General features: G+C 37.7%; 2 protein-coding genes and 1 long non-coding RNA gene across 4 annotated transcripts; 1 reads left to right on the forward strand and 2 right to left on the reverse strand.

The window, feature by feature from the left end:
* Nucleotides 1-1,968: 1,968 nt before the first annotated feature.
* Nucleotides 1,969-4,020, reverse strand: LOC106410683 (indole glucosinolate O-methyltransferase 4). The gene is made up of 3 exons (XM_013851233.2): nt 3,017-4,020; nt 2,544-2,916; nt 1,969-2,445 (listed from the first exon to the last, which is right to left on the reverse strand). The coding sequence occupies exons 1-3, from the start codon at nt 3,463-3,465 to the stop codon at nt 2,146-2,148; spliced, it is 1,122 nt and encodes a 373-aa protein (XP_013706687.1). The 5' UTR covers nt 3,466-4,020; the 3' UTR covers nt 1,969-2,145.
* A 10,663-nt stretch (nt 4,021-14,683) lies between these two features.
* LOC125586906 lies at nt 14,684-16,854 on the forward strand. Its single transcript, XR_007323437.1, has 2 exons — nt 14,684-16,252; nt 16,512-16,854. It is a non-coding gene; the product is annotated as an uncharacterized LOC125586906 (long non-coding RNA).
* On the reverse strand, nt 15,151-18,767 carry LOC106389946. 2 transcript variants are annotated; one of them, XR_002661962.2, is made up of 5 exons: nt 18,424-18,767; nt 18,231-18,298; nt 17,763-17,901; nt 17,284-17,409; nt 15,151-16,629 (listed from the first exon to the last, which is right to left on the reverse strand). XR_002661962.2 is itself a non-coding variant. In XM_013830304.3 (4 exons), exons 1-3 carry the CDS (start codon nt 18,709-18,711, stop codon nt 17,814-17,816), a joined length of 444 nt encoding a protein of 147 aa, XP_013685758.1. In that variant the 5' UTR covers nt 18,712-18,761; the 3' UTR covers nt 17,162-17,409; nt 17,763-17,813. The 2 variants fall into 2 exon arrangements, 1 of the variants encoding a protein (XP_013685758.1); XM_013830304.3 differs by lacking the exon at nt 15,151-16,629 and having other exon boundaries at nt 17,162-17,409; nt 18,424-18,761.
* Nucleotides 18,768-19,959: the final 1,192 nt, after the last annotated feature.

Here is a 19,959-nt window from a genome sequence, read left to right on the forward strand (position 1 = left end):
GTAACTCGGTAGATGAGCATGGCCACAGGGCGATGCAACATAGTACGGGCCAAAAACCACACGCCCGCGTCCGTTTGGAAATGGTACGTAATTTAAATATTTAACTTTTTGATTTTTAATATATATATATATATATATAATAAAAACTTTCTTAACTATTTTTAGGCCAAGGAGTTGGGACGTTTACCGACTCTTATGGAACTTTTCGATCGGACCCACAAAAACAAGGCGGGCGCATTTGTAGATGAGAGGTCTGAGAAGATCTACAATGATGTGGCAGCTCGTATTGACGAGCGTGAGACCCAGCTGGCGCAGGAGTCCGCCGACGGATTACCCGTCGTCTTATCCACAATAGAAGTGGATAGAATTTACGAGGAGGTAAATTTTATATAAATTTTTTATTAATTCCATTTTACTTTAAAATTTAAATTTTAATATATATTTTATTGTTTTTTAAGGTCGCTCCTAAGAAAAAGGGACGTGTGTTGGGGATTGGTTCCGTCAACGATGTTCCGAGAGCGACTTCCTCTTATGGCCAGAGACGGGATGATGAAGTCTCTCAGCTGCGCGACGTGTTGGAGACGACACAACATCAGCTGTCGTCGACACAAAACGAGTTGGCCTCGACAAAATCGTCGTTCACAGCTCGTATGACTGGTCTCGAGAACTTCTTGGACGTCATAGCGGCCACAAATCCGGAATGGGAGGCCATGTTCAGGACCATGAGACAACAAAACCCCATTCCAGGCGAGACATCCGTGCAAGTCAACGAGGAAGATCTCTCGAGAAGGAGCGAGGAATTCTACGACGCGGCAATGCAGCATTAGTTTTTTTTTTGTTATTGTATTTTAAAATTCAAAACTTATTTATATATTATATAATTTCATTTTAATTCGGCCAAAAAAATTTTTCTATTCGATTTAATTTCAATTAAAATTTTATTAATAAATTAAATAAATATAATTTTTATTTATAAATTCAGTAAATAGAAAACAAAGTAATTTCGTCGCTAATTCCCGATGTATTAACGAGGAAAATTAACGACGAAATATCGAGGAACAATTATCGAGGATTTTACGTGGATTTACTTACGATTCTATTACGACGAATTATTTTCGTGTTTCTTACGTTTTTATTACGACGAATTTATTTAGAGGTTTTTGCGTGTCTTTTACGACGAATCATTTACGAGTTTCTTACGAGGAAGCACAACGACCGCGTTACGTGGAAACCCCACGTGGTCTTTACGACGAAAACTTAATTCTTCTTTACGAGGAAAATATAACCTCGCTAATTAACGAGGAAATGGCGACGAATCTTCTCTTACGACAATCATATAACGACGAAATGCCTTTCATCGCCATTTCCTCGTAAGCCTTCTTTTCCGAGGAAATAACGACGATTTTGGCCGTCGTTAAATTTGTGTTTTCTTGTAGTGATTGTATTTAATGGTTTTGGTTCTTCTTGATATAAATACATCGCTAATTAATTCATTATGTGTATACAAATTACATGCTATGAACATAGAAATCAATATAATATGAGATACGATGACCTTCATCGCTTTTTTCAACTGCATCTTCGAATTTCTCTATTGAATTTTAAAGGTAGTTATGATTCTTTTATCGTTGTTTCGTTTTGAAAGATTTATTTCAATTCCATCTCTACTTCGATAAGAGGCTATGGATCTCTGTAATATTTTCTTATGTAGTAAATGCCTCCATGATAATTAAAACATAACTTTCTTCTAAATATAATTGCCTAATTAATAAAGGCTCTTGAAGCAAAGTGCTGAAACAAAGATCCGTTTTTTACTCCCTTCGTTCTATTAAGATAGATTTTTTTTTAAAAAAAAATTGTTTCTCAAAGATGTATTTTTTTGTGTTTTCTATGAAAAATTGTAAACTTTAAAAAAATTAATTGATTTTATTGAATTACTATTGGCTAAAAATTATTGAAAATTAAAAATTATAGAAAACAATACATTTATTATGGTGTGTGAAAATACTAGAAATTCTATCTTCGTGGAACAGAACGAGTATTTCATTGCTTTGGAGTCAGTGACAAAGTCACACTCAAACAAGGAACTGAAACAAAGATGAAATCGACAAACTGATGAGGATTTAGTATTATATACAACACATTTTATTTGCAAAACTCAATAATCCAGCAGTGGTAAGCTTGACAAACGAACTTGCAATGAGTAAAGCCTGCTTCCATGGCTAAAGCTTCAAACTCAGCTCGTGATCTCTCTTTTCCCCCGGAACATTGTGTGAACATCAACATGTCCATATCAAAGGCAATGTTCGCGTTGATATCTCCATTCTCAGCGTCATCAGGAGTGACTAGTTCTATGACAACAACTTTACCGTTCTCCGGTAGTGATTTCCAGCAATTCTTAAGAATCTTAACGCAATCTTCGTCAGTCCAATCATGAAGTATACGCTGAAAAATAATATAAACCAACAAAGTAAATACATAATACTAATTAAATACACACATTTAAAAAAAAACATGAGTTATAAGATAGTCATAGAACTTACTTTCAGGATCATGGCATCTCCTTTTGGAACATCTACGAACATATCTCCGGGGACATGTTCCACCCCAGGGTAAGAAGGTGCTTGTGCCAAGGCACAAGTCAGATCAAAGTTGATACCCTTAATATTTGGATACTTAGAAGTAACAACTCCAAGGGTGTTACCAACCCCACCTCCAACATCAACCAACACATTCACATCTTTGAAGCCTTGGTAAACTTCAAGAGCCTTCTTCACAACCGCAATTGTAAATCCGGTTTGGTTAAAGAGCTTGCTAAATCTCTCATCTGATCCCATATAGTCGAAGAGTTTCATGCCACCATGTGCACGGCCAAATGCATCTCCTCCTTCTAGCACCACATCTTTTAATTGTGCCCTGCAATTAATGTACCAATAAAGTAAGATTTCATAGCGTTTAAAAATTAGACATTAAAAACCGAACGTATTTGTTACTAAAGATAAATTTTGAAAATTACCAAGTATTGAGGAAGACACTGTCGAAATTGACAATGACTTGAGAAGCAAGGGATCCAATATCTTGAATGTTATCTTTCAAGAAAAATCTGCAAATTGGCTCGGCTCTATAGACTCTCTCTACCTTCCCGGATGAGACCTTACCGCATTTGACCATGGAGTAGCTAGCAAGTAGACGAAGCATCCGGTCCAACAAAACCGGGGCCTCAGGGTTACGTGGTGTAGTTGGTAGCCTACTCGCTATCTCAGATGGTGAGAGGAACGAGTTGGTGCGAGCTGCTTCGGCGTAAAGAGTGTCAAAAACACCGAGCTCGAGAGCAGCTTTAAGAACCATTGGGAAGGCTGCGGCATTGGCTAGTCTCACGGCCATCAAACCCAACTCATTATCATCATCAATAACAGTTTGGGTATTGGAGTTAGCGCTTAAGGTTTCTTCAATAAGGATTCCCATTCTTTTTTTTCTTTTTTCTTTCTTTATTGTCCTTGAATGTAACTTGGTGATCACACTGATCAGAGGCGAGGAAATCAAAGAAGTCTGTGTGTATGTGTGTTTTCTTGTAATGTTGAAGATGGTGATGATTTTGATGGATCTTGGTTTATCCTTCTTATGGCTCAGGCTTAGCCTTCTTATTATTTATTTTATTTTAAAATAATTAATTTAATTCTATTGTCGGGTGCAGGTCCACATGGCTGGCTGAATAGTCTGAGTCTCTATGTGGAAAAGTAAAAAGCCAATAGTGGCGGCAGAAACAAGTTAGATATTGTTTCAAGTTTGTTTTATTGTATTTAGTAAAAGTCAAGCCAGTCTAGTTTCAACACTAAGACCAACCAAGTGATCTATTATATTAGAAAACCCTTATCAGGTTCAACTATTTCAAGAATCTCGCATCTACGTAATACTAATATTATTTAATTTTTATGATTACATTTTAAACTATAAAGATGTTGAATCAGTCAAAAATATTTAATTTATTATCAAAACTAAAAATATAAAAAATGTTGAATCCGTCAAATGGCAAGAAGATATAGTTTAATTTCAAAATTTATTTGAATTATTATATAAAAATCTTATATATTAAAATAGAAATCACATCTTTGATTCATGCGTGATTTTTTTTTTAAAATAGACATATTCATAGAAAGTCATGTTACATTTAATCTCTAATCTTATCATTTAAATTTTGGATCTACCAAAATTTTTTATTGGGCTATCAATAATTAGATTTAAACAATAAACGATACATTGGATTTATAGATAGTATAAATTAAATAGAAATAATTTAATGTTGTAATATTATACCTCAATATGTTATATATAAATATTTGTCGATGTTAACTTTTAAAATTATATAAAAAAAAATTAAATAACAAAAATCAAATTATCTAACAATGATTAATCTTTACTACCTTAAACGAATGAAAATAAATTTTAAACTATATACTTTATTTTAAAAATTAAACAAAAACTAAATGTTTAATTATTTACTTGATAATATAAATCTATGAAGCGAAAAGTTTATTTTTTTAAAAACTCTCTAAATTTGTGAAATGATACAATATCTTTAAATATGACAATAAAACAATATTTTACTAATCTTTATATATATAGTCACGATTTTAATAATGAAATAATAATCCGAAAATATATATATATATAGAAGAAGATACAAATACATGTAAAAGTTTGAAACAATCTATTCAATGAAAAATATACCGTAAACTTATCTTATATATTAAAACAGAAGTCATAACCTTGATTCATGTGTGATTTTTTAAAAAAAATGGACCTAATGGACCTAACGGACCTATTACTAGAAAGTCATGTTACATTTAATCTCTAATATTAGGGCTTTTTGCAAAAGTGACTCAAAACTTGGAGTCAAACAGAAAACTAACCTTTTCTTTTGACTCCTTTTTTTTTTGAGATTTTAACCCCACACCTGCATTTTATCTACGAAAATGCCATTAACATTTTTTTTTTTTTTTTCAAAAATGGCTTCTTTACTGTCTCAACCTCATCTTCTTCAAGTATTTACAATATTGCCACTGCAATGAATAGTGGCAACAACCTTGTACAAACTGTTTGGAGCTTTTAATGCCCTTTAATGCACGTAAATCTCTTTACACTCTCTCTGTTTCAATTGTTATGAACTAAAAACAACATTTCTTTCACTTTCTCTCTATATTCATCCAAAAAACTCAAGCTTTTGATTCAAAATATGGGCTATGGTTGACAGAGCCATATTTCTTTCGTTTTGACTTACGGTTGCTTTCGTTTGAGGTTCTGGGTGGTTGGAGAAGACCCTGTGTGCAAACGAAGTCATCTCACCTAGTTTAAGGTACGAATTTGAATTTTTTTTCAAGATCTGTTCGCGTAGAAGACTTACTAGTAAGTCATCTGTATGTAGAAGACTTACTGATGAGTCTTCTGGTCAAACGGACGACTTAAATTAAGTCGTCCAGCTTTGTTTGTTAAAAAAAAAACACTCCAGACGACTTATATATACGTCGTCTACGAGAAACGGGCTAGTTTTGCATTTGACCGAATCGTGTCAGATCTTTGACTATTTCTGGACGACTTATAATTCAGTCGTCTCTGGGAAAGTTAAAATTTCAATATTTTATGAAAACTTGACGACTTACGTGTAAGTCGTCCTAGGTTAGTTTTGTAATTGAAAAATAAAACTTCATAATTTAACTTTAACCAGACGACTTAATATAAAGTCGTCCCTCCAGAAGACTTAATTTAAAGTCGTCCGGGGAAAGCAAAGTCGTCCAGAATTTTTCTGGTCAAACCTTGCTTATCCCGGACGACCTTAAATTAAGTCGTTTAGCTGGACGACTTTCATCTAAGTCGTCTGGAGAAAGTTAAATTTCAAGTTTTATTTTTCAATTACAAAACTAACCTAGGACGACTTACACGTAAGTCGTCAAGTTTTCATAAAATATTGAAATTTTAACTTTCCCAGAGACGACTGAATTATAAGTCGTCCAGAAATAGTCAAAGATCTGACACGATTCGGTCAAATGCAAAACTAGCCCGTTTCTCGTAGACGACTTATATATAAGTCGTCTGAAGTTTTTTTTTTAACAAACAAAGCCGGACGACTTAGAATTAAGTCGTCCCTTTTAATTTTCAATTGCAAAAGTGACCTCTTTAGACGACTTACCTTTAAGTCTTCTGGACGACTTAATGCTAAGTCGTCTGCGGCAATGTTTATTGAACTTCTTCATTTTCTCTATGTTTACTAATGTGTTTTATTTTGAATATTTGCAGATGATTTTTCAGTTACATGCAGTGTATGGAGAATGGTTGTTGAGAGATTTCCGTTGGGATTTTGTGGTTGATGATCTCAAAGGAGCAAGATTGTTTTTATTGAATGAAGATTCAACACATGCTGAACTTGTTGCAATGGCTCAAGAAGATTATAACCTGGACATGAGAACAGTGAGTGTGGAGATTAGCTACTCATTACCAGCAGAAATGATGATGGCTCCAGGCAGTCTTCCCATTCATGTTACAAGTGATAGACAAGTTCGAAACTTGCTGGAGATACTCAAAACCCATAGAGTATGTCTTTGTGTATCAAGCCGCAGCAAGGTCGAAACGGTTTCAGAGAAAAGGGATATTGATGAAGCTGGTGAATGGGAAAAAGATGTTGGTGATAATGATGAAGCTGGTGAATGGGAAGAAGATGTTGGTGATGATGATGAAGCTGGTGAATGGGAAGAAGATGTTGGTGATGATGATGAAGCTGATGAATGTTTTGAAGATGTTGGTGATAATGAGTTTGTTGAAGATGAAAATCAAGATGGGGAGGAGGAAAATGGGGAGGAGGATGCTGATAATTCTATTGTTGGTGAAACGGATCAGAATGGTGGGGATTACAGTCTTTATGGAAAGGTTCCAGATGAGGACGAGGAAGATGATGATAATATTTGTTTTGAAGAAATCCAAAAGACATATGCTAAGACAAATGCTATTGAAGGAGGAAAATCGAATGGTACCAGTATCTATGTCAACCAGAGTTTTGTTAGCAAGGGTGCACTGCTTTCAGAGCTGCGGTTGGCAGCAGTGAGGGGTAAGTTTTCTTTCAGATTATACAAATCAACGAAAACTCTCGTTGTGGCAACATGTCCGGTTAGCTATTGTGGATGGAAGGTCAGAGCGAGTGTCAAACATGGGACAAACACGTTTTGGGTAACAAAGTATGTGGAAAAACATTTATGCTCAGCGGGAGACCGAATCGCTCAGCGGAGACACTGTACTCCGAAGTATGTAGGTAGTCTTTTCATTGATCGTGTTGGAATCATTGATGGGATAACTCCGCAGCATATCACTGATGCAATGAGGAACATGTTTGGCATGGCGCTTGATTACACCACTTCATACAGAGCACTGTTATATGCACAAAGATTGGTGAGAGGATCAGCAGAAGAAGGGTATTCGCGTCTGGCATCATATCTCGAGCAAATCTCCATTGCAAATCCTGATTCTATCACGGCGATAGAACTTGATTCTATGAAAAGATTTAAGTATCTATTTCTCTCTTTTGGAGCTTCTATCAAAGGTTTTAAGTATCAGAGAAGGGTCATTGTGGTGGATGGAACTCACCTAAGTGGAAAGTATGGAGGAACTATGTTAGTTGCAGCCGCACAAGATGGCAATTTTCAGATATTCCCATTGGCTTTTGGGATCGTGGATGAGGAAGATATACCTTCTTGGGAATGGTTTTTCACAAAATTGGCTAGTTGTATATCTCATGACAAGCCTCTGGTGATAGTCTCCGACCGGCACAAGGCCATTAAAAGTGCGTGTGATAAGGTGTTTCCTTGGGCAACCCGAGGAATATGTTATTATCACCTTCAAGATAACATTGTCAAAAAGTTTAAAGGGAAACATCTCATGTACTTGGTGAAAGGGGCTGCTTATGCTCACACGGTTTACGATTTTGACCGGTACATGGCTGAGATACGGAGTGCAAACCCGGAACTTGCAACGTATTTGGAGAAAGCCGACGTCAGGCTATGGTCAAGGGTTTATTGTAAGGGGAACAGGTTCAACATAAAAACAAGCAACATTGCTGAATCTATTAATTCCGCACTGAAGCGAGCAAGAGGATTTCCGATTACGTTCCTGCTGGAGTTCATAAGGCAGAAGTTAGGAAAATGGTATTGGAAAAGGAGACAAGATGCTTTGAGTCTCACAACTGAACATAGCGGGGGTGTTGAATACTTGCTTGCTGTTCGAGAAGAGATAGCGGGTACGATGACGGTCGAACCAATTGATGGATGGCATTTCTTTGTCAAAGGTGGCAAAATGGACTGTGTGGTTGATTTGGAACATGCAAAGTGTGATTGTGGTGTCTATGGAGTGGAGAAAATACCTTGCTCTCATGCTATAGCTGCTGGAATACATGCTGGTTTGCATATCTCCACACTTGTATGTCCACTGTACTCAAAGAATTATCTGTATGCAGGATACTCAGAGAATATATATCCTATCGTGTCACAACATATTGAGGAACGAGAATGCTTTCCTCCAGAACTAAAGCGTGGTCGGGGGAGACCGAAGAAATCAAGATGGCAATCTTGGTTGGAGCTATCTAGGATGAGAGGACACAAACCCAGGAAGAAACACAGGGCACGGAGATGCTCAAACTGCAAGGAAACTGGCCATACGAAACCACAATGTACACAACCAGTTGACTAGTTGTCCAGACGACCTAAATTTAAGTCGTCCAGTCTTGATTACCCGTCCAGACGACTAAATTTTTAGTCGTCCAGTGTATTTTATTTTTAGACGACCTTCTACTAAGTCGTCCAGTGTATTTTATTTTTAGACGACCTTCTACTAAGTCGTCCAGTGTATTTTATTTTTAGACGACCTTCTACTATCCCTTCAAGTGTATTTTATTTTTAGACTACCTTCTACTATCCCTTTAAGTCGTCCAAACCTTCTAGACGACTTATTTGTAAGTCGTCCAGTTGGAAAACCTTCCAGACGACTTATAATAAGTCGTCCAAACCTTCTAGACGACTTATTTGTAAGTCGTCCAGTTGGAAAACCTTCCAGACGACTTATATATTTACAAATCTATACAAAGACAAGCTGAAATACAAATACTTCGCTCGTTAAAAAATCATGTTCAAATACAAAGACAAGTTCAAATACAAACACAAATCTAATCATACATGCCCACGAACTTATCACCATCCACATTTTCTTTCAGATGCTGATCAACAAGCTCCTTCCATATATCCACCGCCATATTATCCCTCATTTTCTTCGCGTTGCACCTAGCAAAGTCTTTAGGGTCAAAGGAGACCCCAAGAGCATGACATTCAATGTACTTTACAGCGTACACGCCACAATCACCATTGTTGGCCGTGGGTACACCTTTCAGCGGTCTCTCATATGTGTATGGCTCCAACCCGTATTTGACCCGTATTTCGTCGGTGGCTGCGCACTCAACAAGCAGATAAGGGACCATCTGGAGAAAAGGCTCCATTATCGCATCCCATGCGTCTGGTACACTAGATGAAGGTATGCTGTCCCAGACGACTATGTGCCTCTTAGGGATCGATATCCAAATAGCAACCCAATGCTTGTCGTCCAAGTTCACTGGCGCATAGATATCATCAATGTCCTCCCCCCACTTCTTGTTTGATTGGCAAAATGAAGGTATTGATCCGTCATAAAAATTCGACGCCCCACCAGGTAGAACTCTTCCTAAACCTTTGTGATCAGGTTCCGATGTTTTGAAGAGCTGATACTGCTCTCTCCAAGACTGGGAAAAGTTGTGATCCAGGAAGCACATTCGCTCGCTCCTGAAAGCTTGTGGGTTCTCCTGATACCTCTGCCTTAGCACATTAATCCAAGCATCTATATGCTGCATATTAAATATAACAAGTTAGAAGTTACCAGACGACTTAAATATAAGTCGTGTGCAGAAGACTTACGCAGTCTTCCAGCCATCCTCTGGCTGTCCGGAGGAAGTGGTACCACCTTGTTGGTGATGTACGTGGTTTGTCCTCGGTCTTAGTTAAATAATGACTGCAAACAAAAAAGCAATCAGTTTTGGACGACTAAATCAAGCTATTATGGGTAAAGCAATCACTTACGGATCAGTTTTCAACCAATCAGCGAGTTCCTTCAACTTATCTTTGTTTACTGGCGGAAATGGATTATAGGCTGCCACTTTATCTTTTTTTTTCTCTGCCGTATAAGGAGATCTCACAGTGGGAGCAGGTTTCTTCGCTCGTTTACTCTTTGCACGCTTGTCCAATACAACCAGGCTCGGTTCTGAAACTGGATCGCTTGGCTCGGTGGAAGCGAGGCTCGGTTGTTGATCGGTGGAAGCGAGGCTCGGTTGGTGATCGGTGGAAGTGACAGCAACAATCTCTTTGGAGGTGACACCATCTGCTTTATCCTCCGGTAAGATCTTATTTACCGAGTTCGCCTCGGTTGCTGTATCCTCCGGCAACCATCTCTGCAATAAAAGTTGCACACAAGTTAACCCTGGACGACTTAAATAAAAGTTGTCTGGACGACTAGTTGACCCTGGACGACTTAAAATTAAGTCTTCCGTGGTCAACTAGTCGTCCAGACAACTTACGTTTAAGTCGTCCAGGGTCAACTAGTCGTCCAGACAACTTTTACAGTCGTCTGGACAACTAGTTAACCCTGGATTTGATACTAACCTCTTTGATTTGAGGAGGCTGTTTCTTTTGAGGAGGAGGCTGTTTCTTTTGAGGAGGAGGCTGTTTCTTTTGAGGAGGAGGCTGTTTCTTTTGAGGAGGAGGAGGCTGCTGCTTTTTTTTGAGGAGGAGGAGGCTGCTGTTTGGTTTGATGAGGAGGAGGAGGCTGCTGCTGTTTCTTTTGAGGAGGAGGAGGCTGCTGTTTGGTTTGATGAGGAGGAGGCTGGTTACTAACCACGGTTTCATTGGCATGAGGGGTAGCCTGTTTGTTTCTACCCCCGGTTTCTTTGGCAAGAGGGGTAGGCTGTTTATCTTGAGGGGTAGCCTGATTGGTTAGAGGTGGAGGGGTAGCCTGATTGGTGACACCAACCTTCTTCTCCACAGCTTCCAATCTATCGGACAACTTCCTAAACTCCCTCATGCACTTATTAAACCCTTTTTTCATGCAGTCAGCTACGCCCTTGAACATAATTTCCAACTCCTCTCTGGTCACCCCTCTAGCCTCTTCTCTAGCCTCTTCACTAGCCACTTTAGGAGCCTCTTTACGAGCTTTCTTCCGAGGTCTTGGATTGTCTTCCTCCTCCTCCTCCTCCTCCTCCAACACAACCATCTCTTTGGCCTTCTTCGATGGAGTCACAACCTTAGGTTTTGTATTGACCTTAGTACCAGTGACTTCCCAGCAATCCATGGTCCACTTCCACGGTCTCCGCTCATACATGACTTTAATGATGTTCTCCGCGGGCAGGTCCTCAACCTCAGAGTCCCATTTTGGCCACATTTCACTAATGTCCTTCTCAACAAAGTTGATCACGCGGGTCTGCAGTAAATAGAAGAATCGAGTTAGATATTTGAAAAAAAATACTAAATAGACGACTTAATTATAAGTCGTCTACTAAGTCGTCCAGCTGGAAGACCTTCCAGACGACTTATAATAAGTCGTCTAATAAGTCGTCCAGCTGGAAGACCTTCCAGACGACTTATAATAAGTCGTCTAATAAGTCGTCCATATGGAAGACCTTCCAGACGACTTATAATAAGTCGTCTAATAAGTCGTCCAGATGGAAGACTTTCCAGACGACTTAATTAAGTCGTCCGATAAGTCGTCCAGCTGGGAAGACTTTCCAGACGACTTATTATAAGTCGTCCGATAAGTCGTCCAGCTGGACGACCTTCCAGACGACTTATAATAAGTCGTCTGCGCAGTCTTTTGGATTGAAGTAAATACCTGACTCAAGATAGCAGCTTTCATTGATCTGCGGCCTCTGCTGCCCTCGTAAGCCAGTATCGGTGGAGACGGACTGTCTGCTCTGGGACCACCAATACTAGCACCCAATTCCGGCATAGCTGTGTACGTCCAGACCTGAAGAACTTGTATAAACCCATCCACGGTGTAACAGCCAGCAATTTCTTTGTTCCACAAAGAGTCCATCAGCACCTTAAACGCGACTCTCCCCCATGGATAATTCTCAAACCGTTCTAAATCCATCACTAGCCTTGCCAGAGTAGATCGTGTAGCGGTTGAAAACTTTCTCCCTTCAATGAATCCAGTGAAGATGGAGAGGTACGCGAGCCGCTTGCGATCTTCCCTGGACCAATCCCCGCATCTCTTCAGTGCTGCTATTATCTGATCAGTAGTTGGCCCAGCTTCCAGATGAACTCCCAGCATCCCCCAGAAAGAAACCATCTCTGGGGTAACGTCACATTTTGGTGTCTCAAGGTCCTCGATGTACTCGCAGTTTAGACCAGTGAGGTTTTCAAACTCTAACAGTGAAAACCTCAAAGGTTCTGGACCAACGAGAGACCACATCTCATACTTCTTCTTAATGTCCAGCTTGAAACTGAGCATGTAGTGAACCAGCCTTGAAGCCCAACCAAATCCCTGCTCCTTGAACTTGATGAAAACTCCCAAACTCGACTCCTTGAGCTCTTCAAATTCGTCATCAGTAAGAGCTTTCCTAAGAGCAGTATGCAACTTGCTGTTATCCGTATGATACGAAATGCTATTGTGGGCTTCTGGCTCTTCCCCTGATGTGTATAACCTACGGGGGAGTTCTGGAATATCCATCCTTTTTGTCTGCAAAATAATCAAAGACAACAATATAAGTCCAGACGACTTAGTAGACGACTTAAATTACTTACAAGTCTTCCAGTCGCAGAAGGAGTTGGAGTACTCGTCATTGCGGTTATAGATCTGAAAAAATAAACGTGAAACGGTGAGAATGAGTAAATTGATAGAGACAACGTTTTATGTTCATCTTTTCCTCGAGATTGATGACTTAGCGGCGTTAGGGTTTACAGAGAAACGGCGCTAAGGTTTACAGAGAAGAAGCGGCGGCGCTAGGGTTTAGAAGAAGCGGCGGCGCTAGTGTTTAGAGGAAGCGGCGGTGAGAACGTTGGTGACCACGGTGGCGAGGGCGACGGTTTGTTCGGAAATAGTGGAAGCGGCGGCGCTAGGGTTTAGAGAAATCGGCGGCGCTAGGGTTTAGAGGAATCGGCGGCGCTAGGGTTAGAAGAAGCTGCGGCGACAACGGTGAGAATGAAGTGAGATAGATAGCCGACGTTGAGAACGATGGTTTGTTCGGAAATCCTGGGAATTCGAAATCGCCTTTGAGAGGGAGAACTGTTAGGGTTTCTGAATTTCGCGAAAAATGAAAAAAAAAAAAAATCACCTTATGTATTGGGTAAATAATCCGGTTAGCTTTAAAAGTACATTGGTAAACTTTAAGGTTTGGTCCGGTTTAGACGACTTATTCTGGCTGATAATGTACAACAGACGACTTAATATTTAGTCGTCTGTTTTCAGACGACAAAATATTAAGTCGTCCTAGACCCTAAAATGAACCCCTAAACTAAAATGACTAGATTAACTAACTAACCACGTTATAAAATCAAATTATACTAAAATAGTGTTTACTATACACAGTAATGAACACGCATAAGTAATTTTAAAAATTTTCAAAAACGGTTTTAATGCTTTCCAAAATCTAACCCTAAGAACACATACAATACTACAACATATGTTGATGAAACATAAACTAAAGAATATCATGACTCACTACTTTCACTCATCTATGCTGAAAACAATTGAAATTTGTTATATCTTAATTTATACCTCCTAAGACATATGTTAATTACATAATTCCCATTTTTCACTTATCAAAATATTTTTTACAAAATTTTTAAATTATGTTTAAGACTAACTGTCCAGACGACTTTCAGTTAAGTCGTCTGGACGACTTATTTTCAAGTCGTCTAAACAGACGACTTGCGAGGGGTAGAAACGTAAAAAAAATTCCGTTTTTTTGTTTGGTCACAAGGGGATAGTTGTAATTTCAATAGCCTTTTAGGTTACTTTTGCCTTTGACCCAAGTTGGGGTATTGTTTTGGGTTTGACTCCAAGTTTTGAGTCACACTTGGCAATTCTCCCCTAATATTATCATTTAAATTTTGGGCCAACCAAAAATTTTTATTGGGCTATCAATAATTGGATTTAAACAATAGATGATCCATTGGATTTATAGATATTATAAATTAAATAGATATAATTTAATGTTGTAATACTATATTTTCATATGTTAATTATTTAAATATTTGTCGATGTTAACTTTTAAAATTATAAAGATTTTTTTTTAAATAACAAAAATCATATTATCTAACAATGATTAATCTTTACTATCTTAAACTAATGAAAATAAACTTTAAACTATATAGTTTATTTTAAAAATTAAACAAAAACTAAATGTTTAATTATTTACTCGATAATATAAATCTATGAAGCGAAATTTTTAATTTTTTAAAACTTTCTAAATTTGTGAAATGTTAGAATATTTTTGAATATGACAACAAAACAAATATTTTTGATATGACAATAAAAAAATATTTTACTAATCTTTATATATATAGTTACGATTTGAATAATGAAATAATAATCCGAAAATATATATATAGAAAAAGATACAAATACATGTGAAAGTTTGAAACAATCTATTCAATGAAAAAAATATCTCGTAAACTTATTATGTTTTAAAAATTGATAGACACATATATATTATAATATATACCAATTTAGATTTGAAAACAAAATGTTTAATTAAAAATAAATGAAAACAAAAACTTGCGCGGTTGCGCGGAACGAGATCTAGTAATTGTTATATTTGCTCTCTTATTTTTTTTTAGTTTATTTCAGAAAGACTGTTTGAGGTCAGCAATAAAGATAATATAATTATCTTATTTATATGTTGGCAGATCAATATCACTTACAGAAACACTTGAGGAATTTTTGTATTTTGTTCTTCGGTTTGTCGTGGATAGTATTGTTAATATAGTATTCGTTGTCAGGCAAACAAAATCAAGTATAACTCCAACTGGCTCCGGCGGCGCATGCGTACGCGTTCGGTCGCCGGAGGAGCCTCTGCTCCTTTATCTTGTTTGTCTCTTGCTGCTCCTCACCTCTCTCTTGCTCTCTGATATGTTTGTGGTTCTGGCTTGGCGGTGTCTTGTCGATTGTTTGCTCTTCGCGCGCGGAGCTTCTAAAATGGTGAGTCATTGGGTTCGTCTGGAGTTATAACGAGGAGTTGTCAAGGTTGGGTGGTGGAGTAGTCGGCTTTTAGGGTTCATGGTGAAGATCGATTTTCAATTTTTGATTTCACTGGATCTCTGCGTCGTTGAAGGAGCTTGAAGGGTTGGTCCGGCTAATCGTCTACGGACTACGGGGGTGCCGTATGGTTATTGGTGGTCTCAATCGAACTCAGTGGCTGGTTCCTTGGTCCTCTCCGGTGTCGGCGAGTCCCATTCCATCCCCTCGATTTCAAGTGAGCTTTGGGAGTTTTTCACTTCCGAGACGTGCCTTAGATCCGGGATACGCAGGCGGAGATGGTATCTGGTTCTTCGGGAGATTCTTCAGCTCTGGCTCGTGTGGGTGTAGCTGGTGGTTGTGACAGACAGTCGTCTATGGCTTCTCGATGACCCTCCGCTGCTCCACTTCACTTCCGATTACTCCTTCACGGCATCCTGTCCAGTCCTCCGTTTTGAAGGTGACGACTTTCTCATCGGAGCCAAGTCTCAAGGCATAGATTTGTTTCAGTTTCGATTGACTCCGGAAGCTGGTATTTAGCGGCATTGCAAGCGGTCCATCGGTTCTCGATGGTCGGAATTGGGAGGCGATCTTCGGGAGTCATTGGTCGTCTCGGGTCAACAATTTGTCAAAGCGCACATCCCGGTTTCGCTTTGGTTCTTTGGTGCTATGTGACAGTGTGGCTAGACTTTCTTTGCAGGTTTATGAGACTAGCTTGGCAGGTTGTGGCGTCGAGCTCAACCCGTTTTTCATGTTCGGTTCTTGACGAGTTTGGAGACGGTCTTCTCTTGGTAAGAGCAAGGTACGTTTTCCGTTCGTCTAGCGCTTCATCGTCGGTGATGATTATAAGCTTTGAGGAGTTCATCGGGCACTAACTACTTCAGAGACGACATGGGGATTCCCGGCATCCGAGGCAACGAGGAGAACCTCACGTTCCCGTGGTTATCGTCGATGGATGAGAACGGTACTCGATTCTTAGGAATTTTAAAAACAGACTAGCAGAATGTGCCGGGTTTAGTGGGTGGGTGAAACTAGTTTTGTAATATATTGACTTGGGAAATTTTGTTCAAAATCGGACTTGTAATTGGATCTGAATCCCCGTTTTAGGGTTGAATAAAATTTAATTTACTTAAAAAGAAAAAAGAAGTATAACTCCAACTTGATTAAGATGACTGTGACCAAGGAAGGAGACATGCATAACTCCAACTTGATTGTGATGACAGTGACCAAGAAAGGAGGTTATCGTTTGGAGCGAAGTGAGCGTAACAAAGGAAGAAGGCTACGATTTGGACCGAAGAGAGCGGAACATCACAAGTGTCCTCCATCTTGAATCAGTATTGTCTGTCATTCCAGGAAGGTCACAAAATTGTATTGTGAAACTTCACTAACTACCATATTGCCATATTGGGCTCGGAGCAAATACGTTGCCTTTGTTTTCGCGCGGTTAGTGTCTGTCTACTAGGGTGGTAGATGATGCGTTAAGTTGTTATATATAGGAAGGTTGCCTATTCTTGTGCAAAAATAAAAAATTCAAAATTTATGAAAACCATGAAAACGAATAGCTTATGTGATGTTTTTTTTTCTTTTGCTTAAAAAACTTATGTAATGGTTTCGTTTCATGTTTTTAATGCGAACGAAATTAAAGCAAAAACAAAATATTTCTCAAGAAATTAAAGAAGTAGCCCTTTTGTGGACCAGATCTCAACGTCACTAGCTACTTTAGTGAATACTTCTCGGTGCATCATTAAACCAAAGATCCATTTAGGGTCTCTTATTTTTTTTTTAATAATTTTAAGTAGTAAATGTGTGTTAAGTGACAACATTAAGAGACCCTAAGATTTATGTGCTCCAATGCAAGCCTCTTGATTAAAAGTTTTTAAAAAAAAAGTAAATTTTTTTTTAACTAAATAAACCTGAAATTAGCAACTAGAATTTGTGTTACATAATCAAAAGTGAAAACTATGATAGTGTGTTACAGAAAGTATGGATCTTTACCCCAAAGTGTTGATATGGGTTTGTTTCTCTGTCGCTATCCGAGGGCTTGAGCTCAGCATCCAATCGGGCATTGATTAGAAAAGTGTTGAAATCTTTTGAATCATCTTTCCCCCACCACGATCAAATCTATTCCAGGAAGAAGAAAAAACAACCAAAGTAGTTACAGACAAGACAGTCATTATAGAAACAAATGAATAAAAATCAACGAAAGAAATGAAGTATGAACAAATGGATGATACTACTAATAACAAAATAGTTTCTCATCTACGTTATTGTAAGAGTTTATACAATGAAAGCTGTTGATGACCCGAGAACACTTAACAAACGTATGACTAAAAGTCTTTCTTTTCACTTGGTGCAGATACAATAACAAACATAACAGGTCCAACAACATTATTCTACTGATAGAGAAGATAGAGATTGAAGCACATCATCATCACACACAACAGATGGAACTAGTAGTAGTTTTAGGGGTTAACCTTGTGATCAAGCTCATCAAGCAAGCTAAGCAACTCTGACCTACGCGTAGATCACTGGAGGTACCAAGAGCAGGGATGAATGTATATTAGCCATTCCGAGTGCAGAGAGTTTGACCTCATTGTGTTGCTGAATGTACCTCTGCATCAAACGCAATGCAAATCACACAAAATTGATTCAGAAACTGCTCTATTTGGAATACAAACAAGATCATCGCCACTTGGACTATCAGCTACCACTGAAACTGGAGAAGCTTCTGGACTCAACAGAAACTATGAAAGCAGACATCAAACAACTCAGAAAAAAAGAAAATCGGTTACAAAACCATAAAGGCTGAAACTTTTTGCAAGAAATCAAGATTAGCATGAGTTCTCTCTCTCTCTCTTAATCTAGTCTTGAACCATTATAATGCTAGTTACTAGTTAGAATCAAAACGCCTGGAACCACTAAGTGATAAGGGTGAGACGAACCTGCTTCTGTTGGTAAAGGCAGTTGGTGGATTGCAAAAACTGAGATGAATGTGAGCAGGAGTGCTTGCCTGTAAAGCAACATGGCCAAGAACAAAGATGAAGAAAAGAGTGAGACTTTACTAAATGGGAATCTATTTACCCGTTTCTTCTCAGTTCTCAGCTCGGAAATTTTCTACCGGCGACGATTCATTACCTCTACAGAATCTAGCCCCGCCCTCTCAGATTCATCGAAACAGAATCTCGCCGGTTTTCTCGAACTGGAATTTCTCTTTCTTCGGTGAAAGACAAGATGAAGGGGGCTCCCTCTCCTCGATTCCTCACCGTCTTCACGATCCGCCGTCTCTAGCCCCGCCCTCCCTTCGTCGTTTGCCGTCACGGATCCTCCCTTCCGCGGCCGCCGAGAAAATGGAAACTCGAATGTGAGAGGAGAGAGGAGAGAGGTGAGAGGTCGCCACATGTCTCCTGAGAGACGTTCCTTCATTCTCTAAATTAAGATACGTTCCTTCGATTTACAATAATTTTTTTTTTTTAATTACTAATTATCCTAAAAACCCATCTTAAGAGACGGGTATAAAAATGCTCTCACCTGTGCAGACTTCGTCGTGAAAGCATTTTTGCAGCATTAAAACTTAATTTGTTGATATTGTAGTTTATTTTGTTGGGAAAATAATTTTTTTGCCAAAAACAAAATGATAACTATATCCCATTAGACTAATTTCGATTTTATACCATTTTTGTCTCTAATGCTTTTTAGTATTTTTGAAAATAAATTAAATAAATAGTTTTATGAACAAAAAAAATTAGAAAATAGTAACTACTAATGAAATACCTATATGAATTTAGTGGTATTTTTTCAGTTCTAAAAAAGTTTAAATCATAACTTCAGATTTTGTTCTACATAAAGTAAAATTGACATTCTACGAAGTAGAAATGAAATTTTTTTTCCATTGAATCTATTTTGTTTAGAATACATGTTCTAAGTAAATAATAATACTTTAAAAATATTTAGAATACACATTCCACGCTTAATCTATCGCTCCAAAATCTGTAGAAATCTTAATCTTATAAATCTTAAACCTGCAGAAATCGAAATCTACACATTACTATAAATGTAAAAACTTGTAGAAACTGAGTTCTACAAAATTACTATAAATCTAAAACTTGTAGAAATCAAAATCTACACATTAATATAAATCTAAAAACCGGTGGAAACCGAGTTTTACAGATTTACTGTATTCTACGGATTCAAAATAATCAGTTCCGAAAAATATGGAAGAAAATATTTGGAAATATTTAATTTCCATATATGAAAAATCGATTTTCAGAAAGAAAAAAATAAAAAAAAAATTGTGGAGATAGAGTTTTTTTATTTGAGGATTTTTAATGTTTTTATTTTATTTTAATTACTTAAAAAATTTATTATATTTTAATATTTAACAATTATTTTATTAATTGTAATTTCAAATTTAGAATTAAAATTAAGAGCATTATTGTCATTTTTGAAAATTAGCATAATGTGATATAAAATATATTAGATTAGTCTAATAGAACATAGTTATCATTTTTTGGCGTAAAAAAAAATAATTTTCCCTATTTTGTTTATCAAAGAGGATGCAAATTCCCTTTTCTCCTTATAGTCACCAAAGTTTAGTTTTAATGAAAATGTTCTGTTAAAAAAAGAAAGAAAAAAAAAAAGGGCAAATGTCCAAAATAGCATATTTCTAAGTTT

The sequence above is a fragment of the Brassica napus genome, chromosome C5 (assembly GCF_020379485.1).
Source record: "Brassica napus cultivar Da-Ae chromosome C5, Da-Ae, whole genome shotgun sequence".
NCBI lineage: Eukaryota > Viridiplantae > Streptophyta > Magnoliopsida > Brassicales > Brassicaceae > Brassica > Brassica napus.